The sequence below is a fragment of the Brienomyrus brachyistius genome, chromosome 3 (assembly GCF_023856365.1).
Source record: "Brienomyrus brachyistius isolate T26 chromosome 3, BBRACH_0.4, whole genome shotgun sequence".
NCBI lineage: Eukaryota > Metazoa > Chordata > Actinopteri > Osteoglossiformes > Mormyridae > Brienomyrus > Brienomyrus brachyistius.
In genome coordinates this window covers 17,595,220-17,607,141 of record NC_064535.1, presented here as the reverse complement: position 1 = coordinate 17,607,141, position 11,922 = coordinate 17,595,220, and the positions used below count along the sequence as shown (strand labels likewise).

Here is an 11,922-nt window from a genome sequence, read left to right as displayed (position 1 = left end):
ATAGTGCACTATAAAATGCCCACGATGTGCCGCCAGTAGTGTACAAACGATGCTCTTTGCATACCATAATGCAATGTGAAGGTGACGTCTGCTGTCAACTGATGGGTTTTAATACCGATCAAGCAGCAGAAGCAAGCACTTTTGGTCTTGCCTTTTATTATGGAAATATGAATTTTAATCTCATTGTTTATTTTTTATTTCTCCGGACATTATTATACTGAAAGATAACAATTTTGGAACGTTTGTCTGAAGTTGAGCATCCTTGTTTTGTACTAATAATAAATGATACTAAGGTTTTAACCTGCTAAGCATTTTTAATCAATAAATGCGAACACAGAGAACACCTACGAATTTTGATATTTGCTAGAACTTTTGGGATACTGGGATGGAACCATTTAATAATAATAATTGATTATTTATTGATCCCTGTGGGGAAATTGTCCTTAGGCCTCCCTTAACTTGCTATTTTTGCAGTACAAATTGTCCACGAATGGCAACCACCGATAGTGGGGCCCAGGGAACTAAGAGCCTTGCTCAAGAAACAGACAATGTGCCGAGACTGGGTTTTAACTAGTGACCTCCTGATTACAGGCACATAGGCTTAGACCACCAAGCCACACACTGCCCCTTCATTTGATTATATGCTCAGTATGAGGCACTACGGAAGGAAATATATGTTTGCTATATAATTTATTCTTATAATGGGAAAATATTTTAAAAAAGGGGTCCAGATATAAGTCTAACCTTGCACTTTGTCATTTTACCTCATTTGTCATGATTAATCCCTGACATGATTTGTATGTAAATGTCATTTATATACAGCATCCCTTGTTATAGGTTAAGTTTAGGATACATGGACTTTATGGTGTGGAGTATATTTGTAAATTAAAAAAAAAAGTGAACAGCAGAGGAAGATAACTTTTGTATACAAAGTTGACATTTTAAATAATGTTTTACTATTCACAAATGTCAACGGTCCAAGGCTGCTAGGATACCAGTACAGTGAGTCGTGAATCATACCATCCAAAACTGTTTCGCTATGTCACTGACTAGAATTCAATTTTCATATACAGGGAACAGTGAGTAAATGACCAAACCATTCTGAATACAGCCTGGGCCTTTTGAACCAGACGTATGTTTTTACCCGTGGTCTTTAAAAAGGCACATGGAACTTTTAAGATACCTGTGATATCCAAGTTGCGAGCATTCCATGTTTGGCAATAACCAATATCAGAATTACATTCAGTTATCACTCCTGGCACTATTTATCAGTCTGCCTGCTTGGCCAATCTCTTAGCACCACTATACAACTATAGATACAGTACATCAATTTAAAAAATAGACACGTGCTGCATGAAACAGCCACTTAATTTCTCAGGAAATGACTGTCAACAAAATGATCCTATAAAGATTTATTACAAAATAAACCAATGTACATATACACACACTTCAGAAATGTAGTACAATGTCCTTCTTCCATGAAATAAACTCATTTTCTCAATTACAGTTACATCTATTTCCATAGCAAAAGGCAAAAACAAACAAATTTTTGCAAAAAGGTAACTGAAAATCCATCTGTGCCGATAGGGGCACTACCTGTCACCATGGGAACTTCACATCCAGAAACTTCCCCAGAATTTCAGGGAGGGGCTTGTCCATTGCCCCTCCTGCTCATCATTCCATCTCTGCAGCATCCAGCTCATGAAGGAACTTCCGACACTTTGCCATGAGGACATTAATAGCTTCACAGACCAGAACATCCGGAGCCAGGATACCCGTGGATTCCACTGAAACTGCGCGATGGATTAGAAACAGGTCAGAGTAGTTTACCATGTGGGATACGGATACACACCTGCATATACAGTCATTATACAATACCACACACACACACACACACACACACACACACATTCATCCCAACTTCTCCAAACCGTGGCATGAAATAATTTTATAACGTTTAAAGTTGAGCATCCTTGTTTGAACATATTATTTGGAAGATAGCTTTGGACAATCACCGCTAAATGAACCTGCATCATTATCCCAAGGTGATGCGACAACAAGCTACGGCACAATGTAATGATCATCCCATGTGATCACGAACCATGGAGGGGTAATGCATGTCTGCATGTGTCTGCACTTGCATGGGGAGGCTGGACGTACAGATAAAATGATCCCGGACTCTTCCCAGCTTCACCACGTTCTTCAGGTCATCGTGCCGGAGGACCTCCCGGCTGCACGTGTCCAAACGGCTGTTCACCACCCTGGCGACTGGTGTACCTGGAGGCAGACAAGAGGACTGCTTTGTGAGATTATCACACATCACAGAACAGGCTAATAATTCACTAGAATGAGCTCATCAGCGCAGGCCTACCTTCGACATTCTCCACCTCAATGACTCCAGGGGAAAAGCAGGATTTCAGTCTCTCTGCTTTCTCCCCTTCCACTGGCTCTGTAAGGGTGATCTCTGGAAGAAGCCTATAACTGGCTGTGGCAACCGGGGAGAACTTGGCATGGTCCTTACCTTCAAAACATGCCAGAGAAACTCTTGATGCTACAATGTGCTTTTCTCGGGTCATATGTGCAACAAATGAACAAGGGTTTCAGATATATCATGACCCTCACAGTAACATGCAAACTGCATTTCCACCGATTTTAACATCTTGATCACCTAAAAAGCTCTGTTTCATCTATTTGCATGCACCAGCCTCACCAATGCCCTTCACACAGTGCATGACAATGTCCAGCTCCTGTCCCGGCCGCAGCTGTGCTAGGAGAATGTCGTTGTGCACTGGAGCGATGATGGCTTCCCCAAACACATCAGCCTGGTTTCCTATAGGGACCCACTTAATGTCTCTAGAGTACACTGGGGAGGAATGAAAATGGGACACAGAAAATGAAAAACAAACAAACTTCCCCACCTCAGGCAGCTCAAGTCATGCGACATACCCATATGGTTAATATACAGCTCTCTGGGGTCAGAAGAGTCCCTGGGGGCCCTCGGGTTCCTGGTACATTTCACCTTCAGCTGAAGCTGAATTGTGTCGATCTCTGTGCCTTCTTCATCATCTGATTAAAATAATCAACGTCAATACAGACACACACAAATGGAAAACAATTTGAGGTTAATTCAATCAGGGCTAGATTCGATATCTGATTCATTATCATCATTGTACACAACAGCACAATGAGATTGAGTTAGCAACTGAGCAGTGCAAACAAGACCACAAAGCAAAACAATACACGGCTCTAAAGAAGCTGACCTGCATTTCGGTACTCGAACAGTCGCGGGTCGGTTTTAATGGGCACCAGACCTAGTCTGTGAGCCAGAATCTCATCCTGAATGATCGATGTGTTGTTGTAGACAAATACTTTCTCCACAGCCATTGTGGGAACCTTGACAAAATGAGCAGAGAAGGAGCAAACGCTTCACTTTAATGCACATTTGCGGTTATTATCTGGAAGTACGGAAGAAAATGCAATTGCTTTGAAAGAGTTGCGATAAGCCCATAACTTTCGTTCTTACCTCTGCCAGTAATATGCGTCTAAAAGCATTGGCGATGGCAGCGTCTATCCCTACCATATCAAACTCCATAGAGTTTTCGTCCATCTGGATGATATCGATTCTGAACTTCTATGGTATAGAAGCACAGACACACATTTGAGTTCTTTTCCAACCCTTTTCAACGGAAACTCTTTTGAGCACTTACTTGTCTTACCTTTTGAAACTTCTTCAGGTTCCAGGAGTCAACATAACCTGGATAATTACCAGGGAAGTCTGTGGTGTGGACCTGAAAAAATAACAGGCATCATTATGCATCGTGGTACAGATAAGCTGGGCGGTAGGGGGGGGGAGCTGGAGTGCGTGAGCACTTGCCCCTTTTTGAACGAAACAGAAATCATAATTTGAGGTTCCAGTGGCCTGTACTACGAAGTTTATCAAGGTAAGTTGTCAGATTTAAGGTACCACAATTTAAATGGACTTCATATTCATTCGCTTATATTTTGCCCAGACTACCATAAATCCAACAACTTACCCCGAAAAGCCAGGAACCCCGATTCGTAGTACAGGCCCCAGGTGTCCCTTTTTTATCACTGACTAATATGAAAGTTTAACCGAGGTTGGCAAATTTTACCGATCGAACACCTGTCCCTGCAAGTGTCGGCACTATCCTGCAGATAAGCGCATATAGACTAAACGAACAAAGCTGAACGAAGAGTAATATACAAAATAGAGGAATAAAGGTCCGCCCGCAAACAAAATGCAATGTCTGCGTTCTACGTCGCTTTTGACAAAAGCGTCTACTAAATGTATACATGTGATGTGTACTTTACACTGGTGCGACCATCCTCCCAAATGGTCGACGTCCGGGGAGTATCAAATACAGCATCCCGTTCCTACGATACGATGAAGAGCACTCTGATGACACTAACTCTTTAAAAGTGAATACAATTTAAGAAGCTCGATCACTCTCGAATCACTATTTCCAAGCACTCGCGATAAAAAATCCAAACTTAAATAAAAGTTAAGCTTGACATTTTTTACAATGTGAAACATTTCTACATCGGCTAGCACGCAGGGCTTACATTTCTAACGCCAAATTCGTTCAAAATGACTCTATTTCGTAGCTCTTCCACGTTGCTCATAGGCGCCGCCATCTTTCTGCATCGCCGGTGTGACGTAATGCTCACGTGTCGATGCACGTGTGTCCGGACACTACAACTTGACACGATTTGAGCGTGGATGATACAAGGCTGGCGAATTACGGATCTTGTGTGACACTCTCGACATCACGGAAGAAATTTTACAGCATATGTATATTATTCCATTATACACCTAAAATTGGCTTCATCAAAATCGTTGGGGTAGTTTGTAAACCCTACAGACTATTTACAAGTTAATAAAACAGTTACGCATATGTAAATAATGTGCATGTGTGTGCAGACTCGTCTGTCTCGCGTTGAAAATCTCACTGCAGTGTACAAAGCTGGCAGCCCTGATAATGTGTGGATAGCCCACATAAGTTAAAGAAAATCATTTTAAGATTCCAGATTATGGTTGTAGTAATTGAGCAACAGGTTGATAGGTAGATTCTCTAAAGACATGTATTCTATGTGTATTTCCTGACACCTGTATACCAGTGGGCCGCTGAGCACTCGGGGTAAAGTTGCCACCCGTTCTGTATATTGCAGCACTACCCTGTACTGAAAAATCAACTTCCTCTGGCATTAACCTCAGTACTAGAACAGAGATTGTGAGCCAGGCCTTCACGTCCAACACCATAAATGCTTTTCTGGACAAATGGGCAAAATTTCCCACAGATACACTCAAATCTTACGTAAACCCTTACCACAAGAGTGGCCACTGGTATATCTGCAAAGGTTGGACCAGTTCCCTACCGATGCTTGTGCACTTAGAATGGGATGTCATAAAAGTTTCTGTAGGTGTAATGGCCAGGTGTCCCAATACATTTGACCATATATTTAATTTAGCCGGAAAAATTGTCCACACTAGGGGATTTCTAGCTGCTGAAAAGATCAGGGGCTAAGTCAAGTTTACGCGTGGGGCTTGACTTTTTTTTCAAAGGAAGATTGGCATTGGGGCTAAAATTCTCTGGGCTTTAACCCTGAGTGATTGGACATAACAACACCCATGGTCTAGACCTTTAATAGTAAAGCTTCCAGAACACATTGAATATTTGTTGCTTGTTAAGACTAGATGACATTTTTTTTCTTTTTACACATTATACTCATTACAAGAGTGTGTAACCTAAAAATACATTACAGCCCCCTCCCCCCCCAAAAAAAGAGCAATCATTGGGAATCTTTGTCCAAGTAATACTACATTGGGTATCCTTCACATAATCCTCAATAGAACAGTTGATATTAAAAACATCGTCGATAGGCTTTTCTTTGAGTACAGGCCATTTTTGTACAGAGCGACAGCCCGGGTAGCAAAAGGGAACTGGTGACGCAATCTACAAAACCAATGATGTTCGCGGACATGACTCGATCTCGCGATAGTTTTCCGGATTCCACGTCTCACAGTCGCGGAGCCCCGTCGCTAACGCTAACTAACTCGAACTCAGGGTGTCATCTGGGCACGGTACGAACGGATTTACCACGTAGTGCAAGTCAAATAGATCGCTAACGACTTGCTCGAATACTGGGCCTAAAGTGGATTTACGTCCTTTATCGTACTTGAACTGCCGCCTTACTTGAGAGATGATATCTGCGTCCGATGGAAACAAAAACACTAACGCGGAACCATGGGGCGGTTTTGATGACAACCTGATCCAGGTAGGAGCCCCTGTAAACAAACCTGGCAGCCTCGCTACCACTCTTCCGCCGCCGCGATTCCTCACCTACTTTTACCTTTTAATAGGGTCCAGACATTATTCGCTCGACCAGATGTGTTTTTAAAGCCCTTTGTCTTTCTCAGGTCATACCGACTTCCGGACAAATATCCCCAAACCGTGGATCCCCACTGTGCATATTGTAATGTTACATTAGATAATGAGCATAGGTTCAACGTCTATTTAGCTGGATCGGGCGGCAGCAGATGGAGCCGAAAATAATTCCGCTGATCAGGGAGCTGCTGTTTCAGCGGGCCCGGATATGGTTGTGCGTTGTAAAATGTCGTGTAACCGGGTCTCTTGGTTCCTTAGGGCAGCGGTTCAGCTGTGATTGACATGGAGAACATGGACGATACGTCCGGCTCCAGCTTCGAGGATATGGGCGAGATGCATCAGCGCATGAAGGAGGAAGAGGAGGTTACAGAAGAGGCGGCCGCCACCGAGGAAGATACCGGGGATGACGGGGAGTTCCTGGGGATGAAGGGTTTCAAGGGGCAGTTGGGGCGCCAGGTGGCAGACGAGGTGAGCCTCCGTGGAGGAGAAACGGATTACATGGGTTATTTGTAAGATTCTCGGTACTCCTACTGCTGATGTTGGGGATCTAGCTCTGCCTGATCACTTATCTATCTTCTTTGACAGTGCTTGGTTTAGGCTTGTCACCTCAGTCCTGTAAAGTTCCTGGCATTGATCAAATATATTACACATAACGACACCATTCCAAAAGTTTGTTTAGGTCTGTTTGATAGGGAAATTATAATCATGTGTCAAGTGTATCTCCAATATTTTTCAGTGCATAGATAATTGATTATTTACTCTGTCATGTAATAGCTTATTCCATTAGTTATCACCCCACACCTTACACCTTCAGTTTTTACATAAAATAATAGTTTTAAAATATACAATATATTTTTACAAGATGGACCATGCCCCCTTTCCTTATTCACACTTAGGGCTTGCCTACAACTGAAGCAGTTTCAGTTGGTTAAATTTAAGTAGCCTCAAAATATTGAACCCTTCATGCACTGCAGTAGTTAGCAAATTCCACAAACATTCTTTTTTCGTTAAATACAAGCCTTGACACTAACAAAACATTGAGTAACAAAACATTACAAACTATTACATATCAAAATTGTTTTAAGTATTGTAGTAAGTATTTTTTATGTTATATTCCCCACCATAATGAGACTATATACAAATAAACGAGAGATATAAAAGTAGCATGTCACAATTTGCTATGGTATGTATGATATCAGCACCTTAAGCCTTAAGAACTACATGTTATGTATATATGATGTTTCCCATGTGCAGATTTATTTAAGATTATGTTTATTAAATTAACTTAAGCATTTTTTGTAATGCCTTTGATTTCTGTGCACACTGGAAGTTCTCGCTGCAGACCTTGACTGGCTGGAGTTCCTGTACTAAATGCACAGAAATTGCAATTGATATGTGTTTCAATATCTGTAATAGATCCTCCTTGTCTATTTCACCATCCATTTTCAAGTTTATTTTTGCCAAGCTTATCTTTGAAAATGGCAACAGTTTATGATGCCACAATCATCACCGACTATGCAGCTCATCTGTGGTGTGCTTTCTTATGAAATTGATTGATTGGCTAAAGAAACGGTACACATTATTTGAATGTATTTCATTGGATAAAAAGACAGTATTTCTATTAATCAACTATAGCTCTGGCTGAATATGAGTGTTGTTAATGCACGTATTCAAAAGGCTCAGATTCTGTGACATTCTGTGTCCTGGAATGAAATTAGTTTTTTCCAGGACAAATGACCAAAATGCAGGGTGGTCCTGGAAAATCCTGGACGAGTGGCAGACCTAGTTCTCTTTTTGGTGGAATTATGTATGTCACCAAGCAAAATGAAGGACTCTATGGAAATACTCTAATATTCAGATCTCTGATGTTCTAGCATCTGTTATTATGAGAAGCATTTCTGGCAAACAAAAATACTGCCACTGCACTGAGTCAGGAATGAAAATGCATGAGTGCAAGTAAAGAGAAACTAAACTTCAGATCTATCATATCCACAATAGATGGAGATGTTGTATCTGCAATTCAGAATTAAGAGAGGCTAGATGTTGGTGTTTATCCAAAGTTATTAATGGAAAAATAACTGGTACCTTTACCCTATTTGCCATTATTGATAAGCTAATGAATATTCTGACACAGTTAGACCTTTAGTTGTTATTGAGAAAAATTTGAATGAGTTTTAATTTTTATTAAATTTTAATGCATCTCACATTCATGCCCTCAGGTGTGGCAGGCGGGAAAGAGGCAGGCGTCAAAGGCCTTCAACCTCTATGCAAACATCGACATCCTCAGACCCTACTTTGACGTGGAGCCCATCCAAGTGAGGAACAGGTGCGCATGTGGGACCGGCTTCTGTTGGCTTAGTGACTCTTGTGGCTGAGATTTCCTGTCCTGCTTCCAGCTTTTTTGGTGTTCTGCCCTGTTCCTTACGTTCCTGTTTCCTCTCCCTCCTCAGGTTGATTGAGTCCATGATTCCTGTCAGGATGATCAGCTTCCCTCAGGTGGGCAGCCATGTTGGCTATGGCAGAGCTATGGTATTGGCAGACGTGTCTGCCTTCCCTCTGGGTCACACTGCCTGGTGGCGAGCTGATGTATGCACTTTGCCATGTGTCTACCCACAGAAGGTAGCGGGGGAGCTCTATGGACCCATGATGCTGGTCTTCACGCTGGTGGCTATCCTGCTGCATGGCATGAAGACGTCTGGGACTGTGATCGTAAGCGGCCGATTCCGTAAGGCGGTTAGACCGACCCAACTGGATCGATCTCCCCCCATCAGATGCTCTGGAGACTGCATCCATTACTATTTCCACCACCCTACCTAACCTGTGCTCCTCCCCCAGAGAGAGGGCACACTGATGGGCACAGCCATCGGCACCTGCTTCGGCTATTGGCTGGGCGTCTCCTCCTTCATCTTCTTCCTTGCCTACCTGTGCAATGCCCAGATCACCATGCTGCAAATGCTGTCCCTGCTGGTATGTATATAGCCGCCATGATCATCATCAAACCCGTGAAATAAGAAGCCAGAAGGTTATGCCACATTTCACCCCCCCTGTCTCACAGGGTTACGGCCTGTTTGGTCACTGTGTGGTCCTGTTCGTCACGTACAACGTCCACTTTCACTGGCTCTTTTACGTGCTGTGGCTGGTGGTTGGCGGGGTCTCAACTCTTCGGATGGTAAGGAGGCACACAAGGCCGTGATTCGCCAAGCCCCTATGGTCCTTTGTACTGACTTCCCTCCTCACAGGTGGGTGTTCTGATCTCTCGCACCGTGGGCCAGACGCCGCGTCTCATCCTCTGCGGGACTTTGGCTACTCTGCATATGCTCTTCCTGCTATACCTGCATTTCACCTACCACAAAATTGTCGAAGGTACGGAGACTTCCTGCCCCAACAACAAGGATTTAACTAGCAACCTTGTAACATCAAGGTTATTGAGTCCTACAGTGTTTCCAGTATGAGTTGAAGCAGAGCGGACTGCAGACCTTAAGTAATTAAATTCAAGACCCCAAATCTAATTTAAGATTGTGCTAATTGTTAAAGTATCTTGGGGCTATTTTTTTTTAGTAATCACATTAGGGCAGCTTGATTGTCTCGATTTTGTTAACTGAAGGTGCTTCACTAAAGGCACAATCCATGTTTTCTGCTTTTGTCACCAAGGTATCCTGGACACCCTGGAAGGACCCAATGTCCCCCCCATTCAGAGGGTCGCTAGAGATCTGCCTGATGTGGCATCCCACCTGGCGAACAACACGATCAAATCCCTAGGGATTGCCCTGCAGGCACAGTGACGGCGTGACCTGGCAAAGACTGCCACTCCCTACGCTGTAATCTCTGTTTTTTAATGCCAGAGGAATATGAGTTGACGTACACACCCTGAGACCCTGGCTGTCACAGTGGTCATTCTGTGAAGCAATGCTTCTTCTGTGTCTTGAAAGCACACTCTGGTGACTTCGTAGGATGGGTTCCTGTTAACTCGTGGTGAGCTCCATTATTACCCATCCTGTCTTGGACATGAAGTGTAAACACTAACATGACTGTGCATAAACATGCTCATTATGACGGCTCACAGCTGGCCTGGAACCCATCTGTCCATTCTGTGCCCAATGGGGAAAGCTTTTGTTAAAATAAAGTAGATTTCTGTCAGACGGAGGGAAGACTCTGACTAAGCACTTTCTGGGAGACTTTGGGCATGACCTCTGGCTTGTCAAACTTTTACTTGTAGTTTTCTTGTGTTAATGGGGAACAATGGTAAGATGCAATGAAGAACAGATGTTACAGCCGCTTCGTTAAAGCCAGAGACAATTTAGGAATCGATTATTTACTTTCCACAGTACAAATTTCATGGCAGGTCAAGCTTAAATTTTGAGTTTCCATGAAAATCTTTTGCTTCTCGGTTTTGGTTTCTACACAGCAGATTTGGGGGGGGGGTGCATGACTGATTCCATGCTCATTCTTTTTTTGTATGTGTACATGTGTGCGCGTGTGTGTATGTATGTATATGTGTGTGTGTGTGTGAGAGAGAGATGGTGTACATAGAAATAAAGTCTACTGAACTCAGTCCCCGGTTTCTTTTCTTACCCCCTCACTGTATTACTTGGAAACGAATGTCCTCATTTTAAAATGTTAAAGATACATTTCTGATGTAGTATAACCTGTTAAAGGTTCGACCATGGGCGTTCCCAATTTCCTAATTATTTGTTTGTATCCCCCCAGATTTAACATAAAATATTAGTTGTATGCTAGTGTGTCCCCCCCCATTCAAAATGCTTGATGCCCCTGGTTCGAACGAAGCTCGTTAGATTACAGATATACACTTACAAGACACTTTTTTCGTGTTTTCCCAGGAGCTGATACCTTTAATATACATATAATTTTGGCACTAGTTTTTATTTCATTAAATCGATTTTCCATTCTTAATGGACCATACGTGGTAACCACCGTGCACTCACCTCCGTGTTATATGTAGTTTCAAAATAAAAACCCGGACCATGCTTTGACTGAGAACAATAACCGGGGTCTATTTGCACAGAGACCTCACTACATGCATGCAAGCTACCCGGATGTGTCTTAATTTTGTGCAGTGTGGGACACAGAAGAAGCCATAATTAAGAGGTGACATTTTCATTATGCTATCGACCCTTGTTACCGACAGGTTTTGCTTTTCATATATCGGACCTCAAGTCAACATTTAAGCGCACCCACTAGCCGGGGTCGGGAAGAGGTCGGTTCCTTCCGTACAATAGGTAAAAAGACACTGACAAGATGGGCTTCGGGCTCCCCTTACACCTCTCAACCTGACGCGTCGCCCCCCGCAGAGTCAGAGTCCCCATTGTGAAAGCCTATTGGGATTTATTATTAATTGGATTATTGTGTGCCAATGTCTCCGACCCTGAAACTCAGCCAGTCGATACAGGTCTTATTGAACTGTTCATACTGTACTTACGCATATTTTGCTGTGAACTCTAACGGATACAGGTAAAACTCCGTTTATGTAATTAAACTGAGGGAACGGCGACAGGCA

The 11,922-nt window shown here is 42.9% G+C and overlaps 2 protein-coding genes across 2 annotated transcripts; one reads left to right on the top strand and one right to left on the bottom strand.

Annotated features, from left to right (window-relative positions):
* Positions 1–1,397: 1,397 nt before the first annotated feature.
* On the bottom strand, positions 1,398–4,719 carry polr1c (RNA polymerase I and III subunit C). Its single transcript, XM_049009596.1, has 9 exons — positions 4,585–4,719; positions 3,717–3,788; positions 3,524–3,631; positions 3,261–3,393; positions 2,947–3,066; positions 2,711–2,863; positions 2,372–2,521; positions 2,161–2,277; positions 1,398–1,793 (listed from the first exon to the last, which is right to left on the bottom strand). The coding sequence occupies exons 1-9, from the start codon at positions 4,654–4,656 to the stop codon at positions 1,675–1,677; spliced, it is 1,044 nt and encodes a 347-aa protein (XP_048865553.1). The 5' UTR covers positions 4,657–4,719; the 3' UTR covers positions 1,398–1,674.
* A 1,302-nt stretch (positions 4,720–6,021) lies between these two features.
* yipf3 (Yip1 domain family, member 3) lies at positions 6,022–10,958 on the top strand. The gene is made up of 9 exons (XM_049008977.1): positions 6,022–6,297; positions 6,666–6,875; positions 8,627–8,733; positions 8,858–8,903; positions 9,024–9,116; positions 9,243–9,374; positions 9,463–9,576; positions 9,647–9,770; positions 10,059–10,958. Exons 1-9 carry the CDS (start codon positions 6,223–6,225, stop codon positions 10,187–10,189), a joined length of 1,032 nt encoding a protein of 343 aa, XP_048864934.1. The 5' UTR covers positions 6,022–6,222; the 3' UTR covers positions 10,190–10,958.
* Positions 10,959–11,922: the final 964 nt, after the last annotated feature.

Bases quoted from the DNA above. Each gene is read 5' to 3' on its own strand.
- polr1c (XM_049009596.1), bottom strand. From the start codon at position 4,656: ATGGCGGCGCCTATGAGCAACGTGGAAGAGCTACGAAATAGAGTCATT. The intron at 2,864-2,946 runs GTATGTCGCATG...ATTCCTCCCCAG, and splicing joins GCTGTATATTAACCATATGG to TGTACTCTAGAGACATTAAG. The intron at 1,794-2,160 runs GTACGTCCAGCC...TCCATCGCGCAG, and splicing joins AGTCCGGGATCATTTTATCT to TTTCAGTGGAATCCACGGGT.
- yipf3 (XM_049008977.1), top strand. From the start codon at position 6,223: ATGATATCTGCGTCCGATGGAAACAAAAACACTAACGCGGAACCATGG. The intron at 6,298-6,665 runs GTAGGAGCCCCT...TTGGTTCCTTAG, and splicing joins TTGATGACAACCTGATCCAG to GGCAGCGGTTCAGCTGTGAT. The intron at 9,375-9,462 runs GTATGTATATAG...CCTGTCTCACAG, and splicing joins TGCAAATGCTGTCCCTGCTG to GGTTACGGCCTGTTTGGTCA.